We start from the raw sequence: 23,868 nt of genomic DNA, 5'->3' as shown, positions 1-23,868 counted from the left end.
GAGATTTACACAACAGGGAGAGTTCATTTAAGAGCAGACCATGAATCTTATCTTGCGGTAATGAACCGTTTTTTAACACAAGCTTCAAAATGCTTCAGAGAGCTTCATTTTGCCCTCATTAAATTTAGTGTTTATTTGCTGGTTTGTTGACGGTAGGGCTGGGTATCGTCTCTGATTTCAATAATTGATTTGATTCCGATTCACAAGGTCCCGAAATTTTGCCTGAGATCGTCAGAAATATAATAATTCTAAACTGTTTATTGTAAAGTGGGCAATAAACAAACAAGAGAGACTTGCTACAGAAAAGCCGATCAGCTGAACACTGATCAGTTTCATGATTGAAGTAGCAATGGGGGGAGAGAATAGGGGAAGAAGAAGAAGAGGCAGCTGCGCAGCGTAAAGACACAGAATAACTCCAGCTTTGTGTTTTTTATTTTCATTCTAGCTGAAGTACGGGACTAATCGCGTTCCTTTTAACCTCAATACGGATACCTCAATACCATTTTCTTCTGTTTATCTGTGATAAGATTGCTTTCAGAGCCGTAGCACAAGGAAGGGGGAGGGTGCAGCCAACCTCCTCGGCTTTAATTGGTCCAGGCCAGAGTCGACCATGACCAATTGGCCAATCCACTACCTTTCATTGTTTATACCGCTACAAAAAACAAACAAACAAACAAAACAACAACCACAACAAAGCAAACATCTGCCCATCTGCCAACGGAAAATCACCATCGGCCCACACATCTGTTTGACCGCCCCCAGTTAATTCACAACGCCAGATAATCCAGAACACTGGCGCCACAGAACACCTGTCTCACCTCCATCAGCGGGCACTCACGCATCAGGTGTCCCAGCAGCCCACACTTCTAGCACTCCTGCCCCAGTTTCTCGGGTACAGTACCGGTCACTTCCAAGTCCTGGGGAGGCAGAATGGAGGAAAACGGGTTAGTCGACTGCAACGGCGGTGTCCGCTCCACCAGAGCGGTGCCAGGGGGCTTCCTTCTTGAGTCCCCTTTAAGTAATGATAGCCTACTTGAAAATAGGTTAGGTGCTGCATTGCTTCAGCCCAAGCCTGTTCGGTCAGCACACGCAGTCTGTGTAATATTTAAATAAAGGTTTTGACCTTCAGCTTAAAGGAGCTTCGGGTTTTGTTTGTTTGTTTGTTTGTTTTAATATCTTGCACACTGTAGTACACTGTACAGTGTAATTACTGTACTTTTATTTTCTGAAAAGCTACTCTAAAGCTTCAAAACCTTTTTGGACAGAACCGAAGTATAAAAGTATTCCAAGGTTTATGTCGGGGCCCATGGGGTCAGGGGTCAGACGTAAATTCGATTTACTCAGTGTCTTTGGCAAATAAATTTAACTTACTAATATGTATTTTGAAGATGTTCAGCTACTTTCCAACCTTGAAACTTCTTTTCTGTGTGAACTTCAGTTTTCAGGTGAATGATTCGGTGTATTTCAGTTAAATTTAACAAGTTTCCCAAATATTTTAGCAATTACAGGATTTCAGCTAAAAAATATTCGCGTATCAGCTTTCGCACTGCATTTTCTTCAGGGAACGCATTCTCTAGTTATGATGATGATGGTGATGATGATTTCTCCAGCACGCAACAATGTGTTACCGATTGTTTGAAGTAAAATTAAATAGCTAAAAAGCTGTAAATAAATAGCTTAACCTTTTTGTAGGTCTGTGTCCCGGAGCTCACATGCTGCATTGCAAAAATTGAACAAATATATATCTAAACGTTTTCCTTATATTAAGAATGAACATAACGGCCTATGTTAAATTCTAAATAAAGTTTTGTTAGAGTAAAAAAAAAAGAATAATCACTCAGGCACCTCTGCAGACAACTACAACCGGCTAGTGAGGGTCCTTTTCCTCCACATAGCTGGTGACCATTAGCAGCGAACATGCCAACTGTCGGAGTTAAACGGGATCTTCTATTCAAAGCTTTGGGTAGAAGTTACAGTAAGTCATATTTACTGTATTTTCCGGTAACCTTTAATTTGCTCGTCTGTTTTCTCTTTTTTATTTTTGCTTCTAAACGACAGAGTTAGGTCAGTACGTTGTGAACTCGCTGTCTGATTGTTAGCAATGTAGCAGCTGCTCATGAACTGTACAGCTAATTTTAACTGCCTTCATTTGTAATTATTAAAGAAAGTACCACTTATTTGATGGCGAGTTTATTTTGGTTTATTTGTTAACTTATGTATTTTTTGCGATAAGGAAATAGTACTAGTTCATTTCTATCTGCCTGTTGACTGACAGCGTGATTGCATCATTTCCTCCGCTTCCTCCTGTCATTTAAGCCTCTGGGTTTGTTCAGAATCACTATCCTGTCAGCTTGTTCGTTGCCAAAAGTGTCCACCAACAGATTAGGTCTGCAATTTTTATTATTTTTATGTTTTGTTGCTATTTTTACTGCATAAAGTCTTTAACATCAGTTTTTATCATCTTTTTTTTTATAAATGTAAAATAGTCATTACGTTCGTTTGTACAATGCACTTGTTGGAGGACAACATCAAAAATGACCATTTCATATATTTGCAGTGCTGCTTGATTTTCTTGTATTGTTAATGGGGTCTGGGACATGTAATCGATTAGATAAACATTGTCATGAATTCCCTCTTACTTTCGCTGTTTTGCTTCCACCACGATAAAATCATACTTCCTGCACAGCTCTCTCTCAGTGTACTTCATGACCAGTATCTCAAATCTGTTTTCTGCATTATTCGCTTTATTTGTGTATTATTCGCTTATTACGCACAAGTCATGTACAGTGCTGTCGGCCGCTGTTTTTTGTTTCCAAAAATGACCTCCGACAAGAAAGCATAATTTCTGCTGTTTAATACCGAAGAAATTAAAACTCTTTAAAATTATGCCAAATTGCAAAATGCTTGGCTGTGTCTCAAATAAAACATCTAACTTTGCTGTGCTTCACTTCAGCAGCATCGGGTAATGTTCATATGTTGATTCATGGTTTTCTTCAGTTTTTGATCTACTGCAGAATATTTTTAAGGCAGTTATCTGCTATAAAAAGCCAGGCCAGGAAAATCTTCGCTGTGTTTAATCAGTGACAATACCCAGCTCTAGTGAGTAGCCTAGGCCTGACAGAAGTGGACGTAGCTGTGGATAATGAGAAAAGATGAAAAGAACGTTTGATTACTTTTTCGTTAAGGCCTGAGCCATCTGAAATTCATAGCTAGTGCTCTGACACGGAGCCATCAACCTCTCAGGTTATGTCTAACATTGGTCCGGAGACAGCATCAGATAATGAGCCTCATACGATCGACTCCAAGCCAGAGCCCACTGAAAGTAAAAGGGGGAAAGTGTATACAAAGTATTTCAAAGAGAGTGGCTTGACCAGTTTCCCTGGCTAAGATACAGTAAAGCTGACAACATGATGCACTGCATTTACTGTCATGAGTGTGGAAAGACCATGGCCGGCAATACTGCATTTGTGACTGGTGCTAATACATTTCAAATTGAAATGCTGAAAAAGCACAGTGTATCCAGAAAAAACATTATATGCTGCGATAAATGCACTGCTCAAGTATCCCCTCTTCCCGCTGCCTTTCAGCGGCAGGCAGCAGCAAACAGGTCGTCAGAGGAGGCTGAGAGGATGATTAAGTTTTAACATTATCTACGTTATTGCCAAAGAGTGCCAAAGCACTTTAAGCATAAGCACCTTTTCAGTAACTTACCGTATTTTCCATACTATAAGGCACACTTAAAATCCTTTAATTTTCTCAAAAATCAACAGTGCGCCTAATCCGGTGCGCCTTATGTATGAATTCTGGTTGTGCTTACTAACCTTGAACCGATTTTATGTGGTACACAGCGCTCATAAATCTGTCAAAAAATGTTTTAGTACGACTTTGGTAAGCTACGAAGGCGCACCGCTTGGTGGATTGTTGAAGCATTACAGCTACTGTAGTCAGGACCCTCGCGGAATAATCTGGGTTCATAACTCGGTCTGCTTCAGGTCCCAAAGTCAAACGAACACTTCGGCATCACTAAGAGTTTTTAACTTTCAGTGATGCCGTTAAAAATTCTTTCAACTTTAATAAAATGATCACCGTTGCTGCTTTACCAGGTGAAACAATTAAGTTTAACATCCAGGCATCCATGAAAACAGAATTTATTAAATTTAACGGAGTTCGAAGTTAGCAGGAAGTTAGATGAAGATGAAAAAATATTGCCATAAACTTGTGTTTGTATTTTTCAACACCACGAAACAAACAATAGCGTATAATTTGAAACAATAGATATTTTCATTGCGTCAACTGATATATTTCATCATATCACACAGCCCTAGTGCTAATTACAGTATAGAGCTCTTTCCACAGCTGGAGCAAGTGGTTGCTGTTCTAATCTTGCAGGTGCACCTGTTGCACTTCTCATTTTGTTGGTGGGGTCACACTCTGGTTCAGACTATGGTATCTTGGGACAAATGGCAGAAGCAACTGATGAGCATCGGGGAGAAGGCCATCTTGCAATTGTTGAAGTCACCAGCAGTGCCCCAGCTCTTCCAGGATCACTCTTCATTTGTAGGTTTTAGTAGACTACCACTCCTGTGAAGTGGTTTCCACGGGACAAAGGCATTGTATTCCAAGACTTCTAGGAGATTGTAGAAAAGAGCCAGCAGCTAGTTTTCCTTCAACAGCTCGAGGTCCCAACATCCTGTCTAGGTCATCCATACTGTATTTGTGCCTATTGTAGTCCAGCATTGCTTCTTGCTTCTAGAATTCCTCTTTTCCCCATCACTGACTGCTTATTCCCTGTGTGTTGTGCTCAAAAGAAGCACATTCCTCCCTTACTTGGCCATGTAGGATACCGCCATGGTAGTTTTGGTGAAGGCAAAGACAGACAACAAAATCTTCCTCTGTTGCAAGTGTAGGAGCTGGGGAGGTAGCTCTGGGTTGGTTCCCCTGAGCCAGAGCCAGTTTTTAATCTGTGGAGTTCCTTTGCCTGGATGAACGAAGTAAAGATGTTGTCATTTTGTCCTTGGAGCTCCTCTGTCAGTTGGAATCTGGACCCCTTTCCCTTTTTCACTTCTTGGGAACTTCCAGTCTTGTCATCCAACATGTGTCTGCAAAGAGCCCCCCACATAACCCGATCCCCCTGAAGAAGAGGAGTCGGGCACTGGCTAGAACTCGTCATCATGCGCTCAGCCTATTTGGAGATTGTCTCCTCATCTTCTGGAGAGAAGTATCTTCATCTTGGGTAGATGTCTTTTCTTCAAGGGCAGAAGACTCCTTGCTGTCCTTGCTCTCTGACCAGATCGTATAGACACTGCTTGAAGCAGTGATGCCCTTCTTGCTGTTAGGCTTACTTATAGCAGTAGCACTGACTGCACCTGCATAAACTTAAGGACAGATTTACAAACAGTGTTTGGTGTTGTTTTTTCTGGTGCAGCTTTAGCTGTGAACTCTCCAAAATGTCCTGTGATTATTATTATTATTGTTATTATTGTTGTTGTTGTTGTTATTATTTTGAGAGTTAATATTTTGGGTATGGTATTTTTTTTTTAAATGAAAAGTACAAGAGTAAAGGTGCTTTTAGCATTTTCTTCAAAGTTAAGTTTGCTGTGGAAACTAAAAGCTCCATAGCCTGCATCAACATAAATTCACTTCAGCTTATGTAATGTTTGATGCATCATAATTTCTTTCACTCTGTCTTGCAAATACATATTTCTGCTGCAATGTCATGCACAAACACAAACTATTATCTGACATCCTCAAGATCAAACCTGTGTCAAAACTGTGTCATTCTTTTGGTCCATTGGAGTCTGGTAAGCCATCATATGCCCCTATTGGAAACTAAGAATATTACATTAAATTGCTCGTTTGACTAAAAATGGGTAAATGACGTAATTTAGTAAAAAACATTGAAAGCTACAATTTTCATGTGTTGAGCTTAGAATGAAAGGAATTTTACCTAAATTACATGATTTAGTCAGTAATAAGGAATTAAAAAATGGGTTTCAGTTGGCCAAAAGTGGCCACCATAGAGCCAACAGGAATAACTGCATGTATAGTGTATATTATTGATATAATTAAGGAGCTGAAGTTGGAAAATTAAAAAAATAGTGAAAAATTGAAGAAAGTGAAGTGTACACAAATGGCCAGCATAGAGCCCAGAGGGTTAAATGTGAGCAGGCTGCTGTGACATGTGCCAGTAAATATCTTCTAATAATGCCTGTCTGCCTTTTGTTTTAGCTGATGAGGAGTTTGACGAGCTTTGCTTTGAGTTTGGGCTGGAGCTGGATGAAATTGTAAGTACATGACATCAAATACGAACAGCTCGCTATTTGTGGTTAATAAAGTAATACAGTAATGCTCTGTTATTGCAGAGATGTAAGTACAGTTCTTTGATTTGTTTACATTTGTGTCTGAATTCTGGCATGCTGAAGTTCCTCTTCCCCATCTGCTTTACAGACCTCTGAGAAAGAGATAATCAGCAGAGAGCAGGGTGACACTAAGGCCTCAGGAGCATCTGATGTGATCCTGTATAAGATCGATGTACCAGCTAACCGCTATGATCTGCTATGTCTGGAAGGACTGGTTCGTGGACTGCAGGTCTTCAAGAATAAGTGCGTTTCTGCAATTTTTAACAGGCTTAACCTGAAATAAATGATAAGAGATTTATTTATATATCAAGTTTTGTTGCTGTGATTGACCAGCACTTTGTTTTTTTGTTTTGTGTACCGTATTTTCCGCACCATAAGGCGCACTTAAAATCCTTTAATTTTCTCAAAAATCAACAGTGCGCCTTATAATCCGGTGCGCCTTATGTATGAATTCTGGTTGTGCTTACTAACCTTGAACCAATTTTATGTGGTACATGGCGCTCATAAATCTGTAAAAAAATGTTTTAGTACGACTTGTGTAAGCTACGAAGTGCTTGATGGATTGTCGAATGGATTGTTGAAACATTACAGCTACCGTAGTCAGGAGCCTCGCAGAGTAATCTAGGTCCAAAACTCTGTCTGCTTCAGGTCCCAAAGTCAAACGAACACTGCGGCATCACTGAGAGTTAAAGCTGTTCTTCCCTCTAACCGCAGAGATTGTGTTTTTGTTTTAGGTTGGAGGTGCCCCGATACAAACGTGTTAGCCCACTCAGTGGGGAGCCTCAGAAGCTGATCATCACTAAGGAGGTGTGTGGAGATGTTCACAATTGTAAAATGTTTAACAAGAAAAAAAATAGTTTGTAACCTAGAACAAGTATCAGTGCGATTTGCCTGTTGACCCTATGTTTGCGGCGCTTCACTCCCCTCAGACGGAAGCAGTGCGACCCCACGCTGTGGCAGCAGTCTTGAGGAACATCACTTTCACACAGGAGCGCTATGACAGTTTCATTGAGCTGCAGGAGAAACTACATCAGAACATTTGCAGGTGAGAGCACACCAACCACCTACTATATATAACATGAATGTGTTTCCTTTAAAAATTTGAGTCTAAATGCCTAGCTGCAGCTTTATTTACAATGAAAAGACCAACATGCTGCTGCCATTACCTCTGACACTTGTTACTGTCCTAAGTCACCTAGTTAGGCAACTAAAGACATAATATACTTATTTAAAAGTACTAAGAATGTTTTTGATTAGACCCAGTAATAAATCTTGCAGAACAACACTTATGTTTTGTGATGATAGTTTTACTCTCATGAAACTCACTGCAGAGCCAAAAATCATCAGGGCCTATGTTGCCTAAGATTGATTTTGCACATGCCTAAGGATGAGTTTCGTAAGAACTTGATTGTTTACTTTTTATTGATACTACTCCTTATTTTGTGTAAAATTTACTTGATGATTCATCAAGTAACTAGATATGACAAAAAATCCTGGATGCTATTTTTTTTACTTTGATGCTTTATTTACAAAACAGTGCTGTGGCGTTCTGTTGCCTTGTATGGTCCACATACATTTGCCAGTGAAACGGCACCTTGAGCAAAAACATCTAGGAGCAAGCGTGTCAATAAAAAGTGTGACAACATTAACCCCAGGGAGCCCCCAGTTTTCAAGAAAAAGACCGATAACACAACAACAACAGTGACAAATTTGCTGTCATAATTTAACGTGGAGCTTTTCTGTACACATACAGGAAAGAGTGAAAAGGCGGTGCTGTTAATGAGATGGTGAGCTCAAATAGATTTATTACAGTAACCACTATTAAACCCCTTTACTGTGAAAAAGTTGGCAGGAGTCATTCATCAAACCACCTGATTACCAATCTCCAACATGAAGTAAAGCTAATTTTGTAGCTGCTCCCATTTCGTTGCAATTTGTTTTATATACAGCAAAACCTGGCAGAAAGCTACAGAATTTCAAATAAAATATGCAGAGCTGTTAACCTTCTCTGATACCATGTTTTAATCAAGCAGCTCACTGAGGGCTGTCACAGTGACCCCTGCAGCAAGCATATATATATATATATATATATATATATATATATATATATATATATATATATATATATATATATACACACACATACACATACATAAAAGTCACTTATTAATAAATAGCTGAAGAGGAAGAACATGTGCAAGAAGGGTGTAGCTGTTGCAGTAAACAGTGTGGATGAGTTGTACAGAGAGATGGCCACAGGCAGGAATGATTTCCTGTGTCGTTCAGTGGTGCTTTTCGGTAACCTCAGTCTTTCACCTAACGTGCTCCTGTGACTGACCAGCATGTCATGGAGTGGGTGGGAGATGTTATCCAACATTGTCTTTATCTTGGACAACATCCGCCTCTCCGACACCACCTTGAGGGAGTCCAGCTCCATCTCCACAACATTACTGGCCTTACGAATCAGTTCATCGAGTCTGTTGGCATCTACGACCCTCAGCCTGCTCCCCCAGCATGCAACAGCACAGAGGATCGCACTGGCCACAACAGACTCATAGAAAATCCTGAGCATTTTCTGGCAGATGTTGAAGGACCTCAGTCTCCTCAAAAAATAGAGACGACTCTGGCCCTTTCTGTAAAGTGCTGTGGTGTTTGTAGCCCAGTACAGTTTATTTTCAGTGTGTACTCCAAGGTATTTATAGTCCTCCACAATGTCAACACTGACCCTCTGGATTGAAACAGGGGTCAAGTGTTTCCTGGTCTTCCTGAAGTCCAGGAAACACTTGACCCCTTCTAACCACTACTTCATGCTAGGGCCTTCATCTGTGTCGGGATTTTCTCCAAAACCCAGGTTAGATTGACAACTTTTTCTTTTCAAATATTTATCTATTGCTATTACGTGCTGCGTTGTCTCACTCACAGCATGACTATTATGTACTTTCTTCAACCCATTTAATTAGAGCAGAGTAGTTATACTGCCCTCTAGTGGAAGAGAATGTAATTGTTCTGCCTGTTACTCACACTGATCGCTTGGAATACTAATCAGGTTGAACCAGATAATCTTCCACGGCACACCTGATCATTTCTCATGGCACACCTATGTGCCGTGGAAGATTATCACAGTGGCACAGTGGTAGGGAAACACTGATCTAACTCATCCAGGCCTGGTTGTCTCGAACATGCCGCATGGGCATCCACCCAACTGATTTTCAGCCTTTTTGTTGGAGATGAAAATAGAGGCTCCTTTGATGCCTAGGGTTTTTTTTCTTTTGTTTTCTTTTTAACATGTATTCCTAACCATGTGTTACACTTCACATCACATCAGCTTTTAATTGCAAATGAGAGCAAAATCCTTTCACAATCAGAACATTTGAAAACATTGGTAGTGTTAATAAATTAATAAATGTTACACAAATACCAATTCAGCTCAGGTATCAATTTAATACTAGTTTTTTAATATCCTATCTTGTCCTGGGCTGTGGAACTCTACTGTCTAGTAGTTATTGAAACAAATGAAAGTGTTGTCTTGGGGCCATTTGTTGTTGTTTAATACTAGAGATGGCACAATATCACTTTTTTATATCCGATACCAATATCATAAATTTGGATATCTGCCGATACCGATATGAATCCGATTGTGTATTTTATCATCAATAAAACTGTTTTTTTAAATATTTTGCTGCATTTTGTAGAAGTTCCTACTCAAGTATTAAAAAGCAAAACATTAAAGCTATTCTGTTATACCTGTATGCAAAAAATACACTGCACACAAAATATTTCATAGTTCAGCAATACTGATCAATCTAATAAACTTAAACCTACACCATCCTCCCTATCCCTTCCTATTTTAAAGAGTACTTAGGTTGTTTAATATTTCCCCTAACTAATAGGGTTGCCAACTCCCAGCAAAAAAACATAGGGAACAACCGCCCACCCTCTGACTCATGATGCTTAATCGATGTAATCGACTTTAATTTAATGCACATGTAAACAAAACAAAAAAAAAAACTGCACAAAAATCAATTATTTTTCAAGAATAATTAAATAGATTCAACATCTTTCTTCAACAGAATTGCAGACTGCACAGATGGTACCTTCCTAAAGGAAAAAGTACTATAACCTACTAACTATTAGACTTAATAGTTACTATATACAATAATGGACTTTATGCAGTTTACATCAGATGAAAACTTTGGTTGTAAGATTCAGATAATTATTTATTAAAAACTAGACATTTTAAATGAGAATAAGAAAGAAAAGTATTTCTTTGTCTTTTTGCTAGACCCGCCCCTGCACAGTTACCTGCTCTCAGCTATGTAGAAAAGGATCCTGATGTAGAAAGTAATATTAAATAAATTCTAACAACAGCTTATCAAGCTTAAACGTGTTGCTGTTGTTTATCCGCTCGTTTCCTCTTTCTGGCCGTGGGCGATAAACCAACAAGAGAGACGGGACTCGTGACAGAAAGGCCAGTCAGCCGATCATTGATCAGTTTCGTGATTTCAAATAGCAACAGGAGAGGGAAGAAGAGGCAGTCGCTCCATATATCGGTTGTTAAGCTTAACGTGAGAATGCTTTACAAACATTCAGAGATGAACTTACACACTTGCTTTACTTCTCTGGGATAGCTTTCTCGGAGATGAAATGCCAGTTTGGAAGCACATAGCAAGGCTCCAAATGCTCCACCAGACAGCCGACAGCTCTCGCACAACACAGCCGCTCTATCACATGACGCATACTGCTCTGACGTGCTAAGGTCATGAGCTGATTACATTTTTAATTATTAATTATCAATATCCGATCCAGTAGTTTAGGTCAGTATCGGACCGATACGTAATATTGGATTGGTCCATCCCTATTTAATACCATTTATTATGTTTGTGCAGAAAGAGGAGCCTGGTGGCGATTGGGACCCATGACCTGGATACCATCTCTGGTCCTTTCACGTACACAGCCAAACGTCCAGGAAACATCTCCTTCAAGCCCCTCAATCAGACCAAAGAGTACACGGCCACCCAGCTCATGAGCCTCTATAAGGTGAGCAGGTGAATGACTCATTGTGGGTCACACAGGCAGTTTGTAGTTTTAGCTAACTCACTGATGTTCTGCTGATTCCTACAGACGGATAGCCACTTGAGGCATTATCTTCACATTATTGAAGACAAACCTGTGTACCCCGTCATCTACGACAGCAACGGCGTTGTTCTGTCTATGCCTCCTATTATCAACGGTGAGCGCTGTGACCTCATTCTGCTTTCATTTTCTTTCTTTTTTTTATTCAAAAATTTGTGTTAGATTAGATTACACAGTATACAATTAATATATTTAGTTCATAAATGCTCAGGGTCTGTAGTTAGAGAAGATTAAAATAGGAAAGTAGTAACGCTTCTTAAAATGTTTCCAGTAAAATGAAGTGCTGTTTGTTTCAGGGGACCATTCAAAAATCTCCCTGAAGACTAAAAATGTCTTCATTGAGTGCACAGCAACAGACCAGGCCAAGGTACAGTTGAGAAAAGAAAACAATAAATCTGTCACTTATCACCACTGTCATGAGAAACTGACTTTAACTTGATCATGTTTCCTACAGGCGAAGACTGTGTTGGACATGATGGTGACCATGTTCAGCGAGTATTGTGCTCAGCCTTTCACGTATGTCACGTCTTCCTGAAATGCTGGCTTTCCTGTTTGCAGGCAGACAATAAATGGGATGTCAGGTCACTTATGCTTGTTCAGGATTGAAGATGGACATGTTGCTGAGTGTGTAGTATAGTGTTGTAGAGGTTTACATTAGCAGTGAGTCATATTTTCACTTTTTACCATGCTCTGCTGTGTGATGTGACAGCAGCTGTTTGCCAACAGCTGTCACAGTTTACTGGATATCATTTTAAAAGCCCATCTACAAGCTGTACTTTATTTCACCGACTTCCTGTCTGTCTGTGTTGTTAAATTCAGCCCGGCTTTGACTTCATTGAATATTACAATTGGTGTGATGTTTTCTTCTTTCTCCCTCAGGGTAGAGGAGGCTGAAGTGGTGTACCCAGATGGCAAGACCTGCATATACCCAGTACTGTATCATTCACAGTTATCCGAAATGTGACACATGTGACACTAATTTCTTGGAATGGCTCTTAATTCTTGTCTCTTGATTTTTGGTTTACACTTTAGGAGCTGGCTTACAGGAAGGAGAAGCTGTCTGGTAAATTCATTAACCAGAAAGTTGGCATCAAGTAAGTCATTTATGTATAAGTGTAATTATCAAAGTTTGAGATGCATATGAAACACATGGATAAAATGCTTTTTTAAAAAAGAAAATTAATAATAAAGCTTAAAAATAAATATCACGCTTACATGTTTCAGATTAACAAAAATTTACGTAAGACAATGATAATCTGAATTTACATTCCAATATAGGCCGGTACAGATAAACAGAAAGAAACCCCTCTTTAAAATTCTTTCTGATTTCTTTTCACACTTATGTTTCATATTGTCAGATAAATCTTAATATTAAACAACGATGATCTGAGAAAATGTGAAACAGTTTTTAAAGTGATGATTTCCTTAAGTAAGAGAAAAACGCTTTCCAAACCTACCTTGTTAAATTACAAAAGTTTAGTTCAATTTCAGTGGTCACACTGAGGCCTGATTACTGCCAGATCTGTTGATGCAAACACTTTTTCACAGCACTGTATATTTTTAACTGATATATGGAGAGCAGAGTTACCTAAAACTGAACAATAGCTGCTGATTGGCCAGTTTTAGGTAACTCATCTTTGAGCAACTTTCCCAAGTTTAAATACTGTAATTTTTAGGTTTAATAGATTTAATAAAAATTAAAAATTGTCAGACATGTCACTCTGAACGCTAAAATGTTTAATACAGTGAGGCGGTGTTCCTGTAGCCCCTGTCCATTTAGTAAATATGTCTGGTGTACATTTATTACAATGGTTTAACTTGGCAGATTTACATATGTTCACATTAACCAAGTACAGTGTGTTAGTCTGAGCTGTATGTTCAGTGTGTTTTGTTTTTTTTACTCAGGATAAGTTTGATTTGAATTTTAAAGTAGTTTAATGCCTCAGAAGATGCTAAGATCAGTGTTTGAAGGAGACCGATTTGGAAAATTTTCATGACCAAAGCTCAAATGTAGCATCTCCCTTTCCTGGTATGATAAGTTGGTTAACCCTTGTGGGGCTGAGTTCAAAGATCTTATCAGTGATTTATCACATCGTACCAAATTTCAAACATATGTTTAACTATTGATGAACAGATTTTTTCCACTCTGTCAGACTATAAATCCATGTTGGGCCCAGTGGGAACTGTCTGTAGCCACGTTTTTACTTTCCATTGAAAAGTTTCAGTTTATTAGTATATGTTCTTAAAATGATACTCACACTCTGCATTTGAGTCTTGGTACTAAAGCATTTCATGCTTGGTGTCAGCGGACGTTCAGTAACATGAAAAGGCTCACTTTTTTTCCCCCTCTCCTGACAGTGAATCGACAGAGAAAATTGCTCAGCTGCTGACCAGGATGTGCCTGCTCTCCCAGGCTACCGCCGTCGGTGATGAGATTGAGGTCGAGATCCCACCCACTCGCTCGGACATCATCCACGCCTGTGATATCATGGAGGACGCCGCCATTGCCTACGGTTTCAACAACATTACCCGCACCACCCCACGCACCTACACTGTAGCCAACCAGGTAGCTGACTTTGCTTGTTTTCTATACATGGTGCATTACTGTAAGCAAATGCTGAGTTAATTAAACAATCAAGTGTGTCTAATCAAGCATGTGCATTCTTATGTATTTGTTCACAGTTCCCACTTAATAAACTGACAGAGCTGCTGAGGCAAGACCTGGCAGCCGCTGGATTTACAGAGGCCCTCAACTTTGCCCTGGTAAAAAAAAATCATATAACTTTTGTCTTGGTTTGTTTTGTTTTTTTTGTTTGTTCAGGGTGTTTTTTTTTGTCTCTCTTTAAAAAAAAATCCTCAAATTTTTTTCATCTTCTCTTTCTTTAGTGTTCTCAAGAAGATATTGCAGACAAGCTTGGCAAGAAGATCTCGGAGATGAGGGCAGTTCATATCTCCAACCCCAAGACTGCTGAGTTCCAGGTAATATACAGTCAAACAGAGACAAAAATGAAATGGTGAAGTGTTTTGGGCCTTTAAAAAAGACAAGAGAGTCACATTTTTATCCTCAAAGTAACTTAAAGAGTAGATTTTTTTTCGTTTGAGCATTAATTGGTCTTTTTAGATTATTATGTGATTGGATATTTACACTGTACAGTAAACTGCAAACAACAGGCTGCAGTGAAATTCGGAAATGTTCAGCATGTCATCTGCAGGTGTTCATTTCACTGTCTGTGTAATGTACTGTACAAATGTTTCAACTCCAAATAATGTTTATAGGTGCATTTTAAAATTTCTCTCCTTAAGTTTAAAATGAAGAAGGTAAAGACGTTTAATGCTGGGATGATTTTGAGAAGTTGAGAACTAATCAGAAGCGCAATGTTGTACTGTGATTGTTCCATAAGAGGGCGTCCTCTTCCTCCATAAGGAACTGCAGGCCTGTTTCCAGCTTGACCTGTTTTTTTTTTTTTTTGCTTTTGTTTTGTTTTTTTCCCCACCAGGTGGCGCGCACCACCTTGCTGCCAGGCCTGTTGAAAACCATAGCAGCCAACAGGAAGATGCCACTTCCCCTCAAACTGTTTGAGATATCAGACGTGGTGCTAAAGGATGAGACCAAAGGTAGGCGTCAACAAATCTGAAGTGATGGAGACATTTTTATTACATGTAGAGTTGTACAGTTTTGGAAAGATGAAAACTTTCCTAGACATTACAAATTAGATCAAGTGGAATCGTAGTTGAAGTTGATAGATTTACTTAAAGAAGGGTCGATGAATGTTTTAATAAATATAAAGGATTAAAAAAAACCTAAAATGTGGCATACTGAATTGTGTGTATTAGCTTTATTGTAGAAACTGTTTCTTATGTCTCTCATCCTTCCACCCAGATGTTGGGACGAGAAACAGCCGACGTTTCTGTGCTGTTTACTACAACAAGAGTCCGGGTTTTGAGGTCATCCACGGCCTACTGGACCGAACCATGCAGCTGTTGGAGGTGAAGCCAGCCCGAGGAGAAGGCTACCACATCCAGACTGCAGATGGTAAGAAGCGTGGAGATGAAGGGGGGTGTGGGCCTATAGGAATGTATGTACTGCCTAGCTTTGTTGGTAAATAACTAAAGACTGGATTTGTAGAAGGCAGAGAAAATCCCAGCCACAGATTTCAAACCACGTGATCTTTTGTTTCTGTACAAGCTGTTGAATGAATTAATCCGCCTCGTGATGATAAAAGGCAGGTTTTGTTGACATTATGTAAATCCAGTCTTTGACTAGCAGCAACTGCATTGTTGTGTTTGCTATGAGAGCAGCATGTACATGCTTTATTGTGAGGGAACATTTAACATCGCAGTGAGCTGCACAGTTCTGTTTCAATTCCACACTGGCTTGCATCATCAGTGGTGAGGGTAACTCCACAGGAAGGATATACAGGAGCTTGTGTATGTATACACAAGGTATAGGGGTGATGTAGTGATTGGCATGGATATGAAAATGGATTGATGGCTTTTTTTTTAAAGTTAGAGTTATGGATTGTGAATAATCGGTAGTTGCTTGGGCTGTTTAAATCAAAAAACACGTCAGGAGTTGCAATCATAGACGGATAACCACGGAGTAATAAATCAGAAGTTATGCTGTAACTTCAGCACATTGTAGTTTCTGTCTATTTTTATCTTATGTTGCATGGTATTGCATTTTTGAGCACAACATCTGATTACTTGGAAGTCGTGGCCCAAAACTAACATTTAGATCTTTGAGTTATCATTGACAACATGGTTGCTACACATGTAGTCAGACAGGGTTAGGATCCTTTATTTTCCCCATTCTTCATGCTGTAGTGCCTGAGCAGGAAGAACAGGTCTTTGTGTGTGTGTAAAACTGACCACACACTTTTTTTTTTTTCTTTTGCTAGCACACAGAATTGTCAAGTAGCCACCTTCGCTCAATAAAAAGTTAATGGAGAGCATGACCGGGTTTCCCCTCTGAAAATATAAGCTACTGTAGCAACTGTCCATGTTCAGTCCTACCCAGACCAGTCTCTTCTGGAATAGACTGACCGGCTTCTATTTTCTTTTTCTTTTTTTAAAATGTATTTATTTTGGGACATAAAGAACTGGAGTGAAGGTCAACCCCCGCTTCCTTCCTCACCTCCAGATTGCTCACCAATTCCTGTAAGAAGAGGTTATGACTTATGTTTTATTGTCTGTTTTAGAAAGCTGCAGAGTGAGTTGCATCCAAAAATCTGAAAGATGTGTGGGAAGGATTTTAGAGCTTCCTCACTTAAACATTCTGCTACAGCTGAAAATATGAACAGTGACCAATAATCATCAGATATTTTTATGTTTAGAAATCTTATGTTATTTGAGCTCTGTTATTGATAGTAGACTATTTAGTGAGCAGGACTTGGCTAACATCGTGAAGAGTAGCACTACAGCACATTTAGCCAATGATAACAGTAAAATTTTAACAATATGGTACTATTAAGGGTCAATTGTTGAATTAAGTCACCCTCACAATTAGTTTTCTCCAGATCCAAAGTCTTACAAGCCCAGTGGCCTGCTGTTTTTGTGCGAAACTACAACTGTTAAGTTGGCTAATGCATCTCATTAGCCTACTTTTACCTTGTGTGTTTAACTCTACATGTGTAATATGTGTTTAAGATATGTAAAAGTAACCATCCACAATGATGAGGTAGTTGTTACAGGACAACAATGTAACGGCAAAATGACATCATGATCGACAGCCTTGCTTTTATACAGGAGTGGAACCAATTGAGTCGAGTCCCCTATTGTCTGTATTATAGAAACACTGCAGATGGGTGGTGCTCCTCTGTATTTATAAATTGGACAGCAGTTATTTGGCCTTCCACCTGGCCGCCTGTGCAGTCACCCAGAGGTGGAGGTGTGTTGCATCAAATGTGAAAAAATCAAATGAAATCATCAGGCAAGGATTCAGTATCTCTCTCCTTATGTGTGCAGAGATGGATCTAATACACCACAGCTTCACTTTTTAATCTGTGCTTCATAATTAATGGTATAGTGACTAAAACATGCCAAAATATTTCTTTATAAACGTTTCTTTGTTAAGGATATCACTTTTGAAGTTGACTGCATGTAAATCATTCTAATGCACACCATCCAGACCTGGCTCAAATCCACCAGGATGTTAAAGCTGCAGTGCTGCCAATGCATCTACACTTGATGCCAACATTTGACATGTTGGTGTTGTTGGTGTCATCCAGTGTCTCTAACACCTGGAAAATACCAGATACCATTTTAGTGGGAACTCATAACGTGTCATCAGTGTCAGTTTTTGTGACACCCTGATTTTTAACACGTATTATATTACGTTCCTTGGTCTACCTGCAAGTCCAGCAATCACATCCCATCACCCTAATAAATCAGTCTAACCCTCTTTCTCTTACATTCATGTACAGATGGCATTAAACTGTTCCTGTCATCTCTTTGCTCAATAAAAATAAAAGGCGTCACATCAGCGTTGGTGTTTCGGGGTCATGGACCCAGAACACCACTTCACTTCACTCTAATGATGAAATGCATCTGAGCACATTTTCATAGGGATTCTTTCTTAAGTCACTGTGAATGAAATTAGTCATATTGCATCAGCACGTGGAGCCTGTTGAGAAATCTGCTGACCTTTTATTCTGAAAGGTTCTTTTAATCACCGAGAACTTGAAAGCTGTAAACTGTACAGTGCGAATGCATTTTCTTCTTCACAGTCCACTGATATTAACATGTGGTGACACGTGACCAGCTTTGTCAAATTTACTGTAAAGCTAAGTTTGAATGGCAGGTGTGACTCAGTTTCTGATGCAGTTGCTCTGTTCCTATGAGATTGTTAATCAGAAATGTTCGACTGCAGGCCAATCTGTATGCATCTGAGCTTCCCCAAGTTTCCCAGAGGGATTCTCATCCATTCATTTCAGTTTTAGATTCCTCGCCTCTTTCCATTTCCCCCACCCCCAGACCCATATTTTCCTACCTATTTACCTCTCCACCCACCACTTCGGCCCCACCTCTCCTTTGGGCTTTGCAAGGTCACGCTGTAGGATATCTGCCTGTACTGGCCCATTCAGACTGCAAATCAATGGGCTCAAGTATCGGTGAATGAGAGATGAGTGCAGAGAGAGGAGTGGGGAGGATTGAAGGCAGACATAGGAGAGGAACAATGGGGGGAAAACTACAGGGTACAGATAAAAACTTGGGGGTGGGGGGCAGATGAAAGAAGGTAGGTATGAGAGCGTGCATAGGCTGCAGTGTGGAGAGGAGCACAGGAGTCACGTCACCCACTGCAGTGCCGAGCAACGAGACAGACTGGCACATACAGCACCCACCCACGGGTGCTTAGACTGGCCATCTGACAGGCATAAAGTAACACACATACTTCAAACAGGAGCTGAAATGGACATCCTCACAGTTTGCTCTCATGCACAACATACTGGAACACACACTCCCACTCACTCTACCTTCTCCATTTGTTTTTTCCTCTAGTCTCTATGCACCATTAGCCCCACACATGTCAGCATGTCCTTAAACCCATTACAAGGTCGTGACCCAGTCTCATAGCCCACCTGATGCAGACACATGTCCTCAGGATGTGTCCATCAGCAGCTCTGCTGCTCCCTCAGCACCGCTCCCCAGGAATACATGTCAGTCGTGTTTCCACCACTCAGTGCAGAAAGGAGATGAAATGACGAGTCAGGGGAACAGAGGCAGAGCAGAAAACACTTAAATGACAGATGCCCACGTTTCACTTAACAACTGTGTCCAATGCGAGGTCTCGGCCCATTTGTTAGTATCATGTCTTCTATGTTTGTTCGCTTTCTCACCTAGAGCGATCAGTCTGTGTGGGTGTGCTTTCTAAATTGTTCACAGGATGAAGGCTCAGTTTAATGACACTAAATGACTTATTTTCAATCTGTCCTTTGGTTATTGTTCCTGTTTATATGTGGTAATGACACCTCTTACAAAGGTCCTGAGATTTAGGTGACGTAACTCGGTGTTCCAACACAGAAACAAGTGATCGGGTCTGTTTTATATGAAGCAATACATTATACAAAATTACTTGGGCAAAAACAGTGAGCAGTACTAAAAATAACCAAGTAAGCTGTTGTAAATGTGCAACATTTTACAAACCAGGCTCTTCTGTCTATACATACACAGCCTAATATTTTTCCCTCTGTGCTGTAGAGATTTGTCATTGGCATGAGCAAAACACATTATGCATCTGCTATTGACATTAGTTTTAATGGTGATAACAAAACTGTAGACCATCCCCAGCTGTAACTAAGCAATCTCTTACCTAGATTGAATTCATTTTAAGGGTAGAACTATATCATATCTCAGGAATGCACACTGTTTATCATAATTAGCAGAAATGATGGCTGAAGCTATAAAAGCAAGACCTGGAATAAGATTTGGTGGATTTTTAACTCATTCACAAGTTCTCCTAAAATGTGGAATTAAAAGCAGGGAAAAGCCTCAAAGAACATAAAAGTGATTACTGAAATTCATTTGATGAAAGTTATATTGGTACTAATTTCAGATGTGCACCTGCTCACACAGTGAGGCATTCATTGCAGTTTGCTGCTCATTAAATTGATTAAGAACTTGTATGAATTCTCTCTAAATAAAATAATGGTGATAAATTGTCCAGTTGGACTTGTTGATGATGCTCCGATCTAACCGCAGCTTCCGCTGAAAGCTCCACTGCAAGTTGGAGGAGAGGGGGCGGAAAGTGGCGGGGCTCAAGTGTAGGGTTTTCATTGACTGATTGGTTATTTAAAATGTACCCGAGCTATTTATATAGTTGCCATGGCATCCCGCTCACGGTGCAAGAAGATGACGTGTGAACTGACGCAAGCGCATTCCACTAATTTAACAGGCACTGAAATAACTGCTCGACGTTTTCTGCTCTAGCAGCCCAACACGTGTTTGAAAGCTCATGCATTTCTGTCGTAAGCCTTCGTCCACAGCAGTGATGGAAGATCTAAGCAGTGGGCTCTGGAACCCATTAGCAAGGCAGCGTGGGAAGAAGCGGTGCACGATGGGAGAATGCCGTGTCTGTGTGAGAGTGTGTGGGGCTGTAGTCATAGCAACCCCTGTATCTTGTTATCTCCTGACAAGTCCGTCATTCAGTCAGTGTTTTTTTTTTTTTTTTTGAACAAAGTGAGAAAACGCCTCTCACACAAACAAAAGTGTTTTCATATTTGTGTCGATGGCAAATTTTTCTTCCCATCTGGAGCAAAGTGACCTTTTTTTTTTTTTTTTTTTTTTTTGGTTAGTCCAGATGCTGACACACTTACCGCATCATGTCTGAGGGAGACTAAGCCAATTATGGTCAAATGGCCTCCAGTGGTGGTTGTTTCAGAGTAATGACCCATGACATTTTCACATAAATGGTGTTCCTTTCTGTGCTTTATCATTGATCAGTAATAAACGGTAAGAGTCAAGCTCATACTCAGTCCAGAGGGCTGTTTTCAGTTTTTGAAGTGTTTTTTTTTTTTTTTTCTTCTTCTCAAGGAAAAAAAAAAAGATGCACAGGAAGTAAAGCCTTTCGAGGTTTTGGCTTTGTTCTTATCAGCTAACCAGTGATAATGAACGTGGGTGAACAAATTATGATCAAGGAACAAGAAAAGCTGCACAGTGTTGCCCACATGCTGCACTTGACTCATGATCATTGTAATGTAAAGCAGGAGAAACACCAAGCATGTCCAAGGAGCTGGCAAAACGCCTCATTTGGAGATGTTGCAACTATGGAACAAACAGGATCCAAGAAACACCTAAATCATCACAGTTGGGTGTTTAGATAGTAATACGGGTGGGGGGACAAACAAAAAAACAACAACTGCTTCACAGTAAGGTACAAAAAGCTTGTGGAGGTGATAATTGTCCAACAAAAGAAGTTGCTCTCGCGGGAGCTCAACAGTCTGGACTGTGGCAAGAGTATAAGTTGGTGCCAGGTGTAGGTGTTAGTAGCCAAGACCTGGGAGTCTAATTTAAGCTGTTTTATTTGTGAGCAGAATCCAATCAGGGCAGTGGACCTTCAAATCAGTTTTATTTATCTAACCCCACTTCAATCATTTTATATATTGTAATGTAACAAAAATGTTTCAAAAATACAAAGACGAGACAGAAGAAAGGAAAAAGTTTGACCATCTTTAAAAAATTTACCAAGGGTAAAACCAGTGAGAGACTGGGACTAGGTGGAGGGCCACACTGATGAGCTTTCTTTATAAGCTGCTTGGTACCGCCCTCCACAACAGTCCCAGTTGTGGCCCCTTGGGTAGATTAGTTGGCCACCCCTGCCCTTTAGGATGTTTCAGTAATTGTAGCTGGTTCGTTGTCTTGGGCTAAAAGATTAGATGCTCCATATGCTTCATTTTTCCAAGTCTTTTTTGTTTTTTTGTCATTGGACACAATCCTGCTTCATTGCTGCCACCCAGGCCTCACATTTTTAACCATTGTCACATCTTAAGAGACGAGGTAGCCATTCTGGCCTAAACTCTGACCATTATTCTTAAAGCTTCCTTATGTGGAAATTCTCCTGCTTTTTACTTTAGCAGCTATAATTCAGAATTACTGTGTCACGAATGTCATGAACATTCACACTGTATTATGAACAAAATTGGCCATTACTAAAGAACACATGTATATTCATGATGGCAAATGAGGGCCATTGTCTGTATTGAACACGTGGTCTGACTGTTAGAATCAGTCTGTTGGTTTTTATTAGGAGAAAGCTGCCTGGAGCTCCTTAATTTCTAAAAGAAAAAGATAACTGTTGCAATGTTTTCTTCTAAAATGGCTTTAACAAGAAGCAAGTGGGGCCAAACTGTTAAGTTTATTTATTTTTTCCCCCTTTCAGATTCCACTTTTTTCCCCGGTCGCTGTGCTGATATCTTCGTCCGTGGAAAGAACGTCGGGCGTCTCGGAGTGCTTCATCCAGATGTCATCAATCGCTTCGAGCTGACAATGCCCTGCTCCGCCCTGGAGATGGACATCGAACCCTTCCTGTGATTTTACCTTCCTAAACCTAAAACCATATATAGCTGTTTGTTTGGTGTATGTTACGGAGGTGTGCTGCCGATGATCGTTTTAGTTGGTTAATCAGGAGACAATACTGTGCGGAACTGTGTGGAAACATTGTTTTATATAAGAATAACAGGGCTGTTTTTACTGAAGTCAGAATGATTAAAAATTAACAACACTCCATTGTGTTTGTAGCATGTGTTTGTGCGTCTGTGTGTGGGCTTGCGCATGCATGCCTGATCTTAATTTAGCCTATTTGTGCCTTGGGGTTAGTGCATGGTAATTAAACTGAGTGACTCATTACCTGTTGCTCTGTTGCCTTGGTTCTTCCAGTGGCCACACCGCTGAAACTCCCCTCACACGCGACGTTCCCATGAAAGAAGTCGTCAAGCACAGGTTCCCCACACAAGATGAATCCCAGCAGAGCGCCCACTCCTGCCCGACTTCCACAAAAACTGTGTTTGGTGACGTGAGCACACAAGTGGGCCTCGAAGCTCTCAGTGATTTTCTGGCTGACAAAAGCTACATCGAGGGCTTTGTGGCATCCCAAGCTGACATGATCGTGTTTGACGCCATCCCCTCTCCTCCCTCACCGACGCTCTGCCACCTCTGGCGCTGGTACAACCACATAAACTCTTTCCAGACAGACAGAGCTCGTCTTCCATCAGCCAAGAGTCGGTATGTCCTCCCAGCTGCTCCCCCGGCCACGCCAAATGATGCCAGCGACGAGGAAGACATCGACCTTTTTGGGTCGGACGATGAGGCAGAGAGCGCAGAAGCGGCCAGAATCAAGGAGCAGCGTCTTGCTGAGTACGCCGCCAAGAAATCCAAGAAGCCAGCTCTCATTGCCAAGTCCTCCATCCTGCTTGACGTCAAGCCCTGGGACGACGAGACGAACATGTCCAAGCTGGAGGAGTGCGTCCGCAGCATCAGTATGGACGGGCTGCTGTGGGGGCAGTCCAAGCTGGTGCCAGTGGGTTACGGCATCAAGAAGCTCCAGATAGGATGTGTGGTGGAGGACGATAAAGTGGGCACTGATATGTTGGAGGAAGCCATCACCGCCTTCGAGGAATATGTTCAGTCTGTGGATGTGGCTGCTTTCAATAAGATCTGAATCACTGAGACAGAACGGTGCCATCTGAGATTTTGTGGACTTGGTGTAAGCTGGGTGATAAATGCAATGTTCAGTTAATATTCCAGCTTCACTGTATTAAAGAGGCTAATGCTCAGGTGCTTCATTTCTTTATCCTTTGATACAAGTCCAAAAGGGTTTGCCTTCAGACACAATTAAAGCCATTCAAACTTGTGACTTGAGTGCTCTGAATCTTTGTTTTTTCCA

General features: G+C 40.5%; 1 protein-coding gene across 1 annotated transcript; it reads left to right on the top strand.

Moving 5' to 3' along the window:
• Positions 1-1,863: 1,863 nt before the first annotated feature.
• On the top strand, positions 1,864-23,835 carry farsb (phenylalanyl-tRNA synthetase subunit beta). Its single transcript, XM_084950218.1, has 18 exons — positions 1,864-1,975; positions 6,229-6,284; positions 6,448-6,602; positions 7,094-7,166; positions 7,289-7,404; positions 11,246-11,396; positions 11,481-11,589; positions 11,789-11,859; positions 11,947-12,008; positions 12,372-12,423; positions 12,525-12,586; positions 13,851-14,058; positions 14,175-14,255; positions 14,379-14,471; positions 14,990-15,107; positions 15,373-15,525; positions 22,366-22,513; positions 22,863-23,835. Exons 1-18 carry the CDS (start codon positions 1,918-1,920, stop codon positions 23,641-23,643), a joined length of 2,547 nt encoding a protein of 848 aa, XP_084806344.1. The 5' UTR covers positions 1,864-1,917; the 3' UTR covers positions 23,644-23,835.
• The last annotated feature ends 33 nt before the right edge of the window (positions 23,836-23,868 follow it).

Source organism: Perissodus microlepis, chromosome 14, assembly GCF_051167445.1.
Source record: "Perissodus microlepis isolate ML-2025 ecotype Zambia chromosome 14, ASM5116744v1, whole genome shotgun sequence".
In the NCBI taxonomy this organism is placed as follows: Eukaryota; Metazoa; Chordata; class Actinopteri; order Cichliformes; family Cichlidae; genus Perissodus; species Perissodus microlepis.
The sequence above is the reverse complement of the archived record's forward strand: the minus strand, read 5'-3'. Positions and strand labels throughout refer to the sequence as shown.

Coding starts and splice junctions, on each gene's coding strand:
- farsb (XM_084950218.1), top strand. CDS start 1,918: ATGCCAACTGTCGGAGTTAAACGGGATCTTCTATTCAAAGCTTTGGGT. Junction 12,009..12,371: donor TATTGTGCTCAGCCTTTCAC/GTATGTCACGTC, acceptor TTTCTCCCTCAG/GGTAGAGGAGGCTGAAGTGG. Junction 15,526..22,365: donor CCACATCCAGACTGCAGATG/GTAAGAAGCGTG, acceptor TCCCCCTTTCAG/ATTCCACTTTTTTCCCCGGT.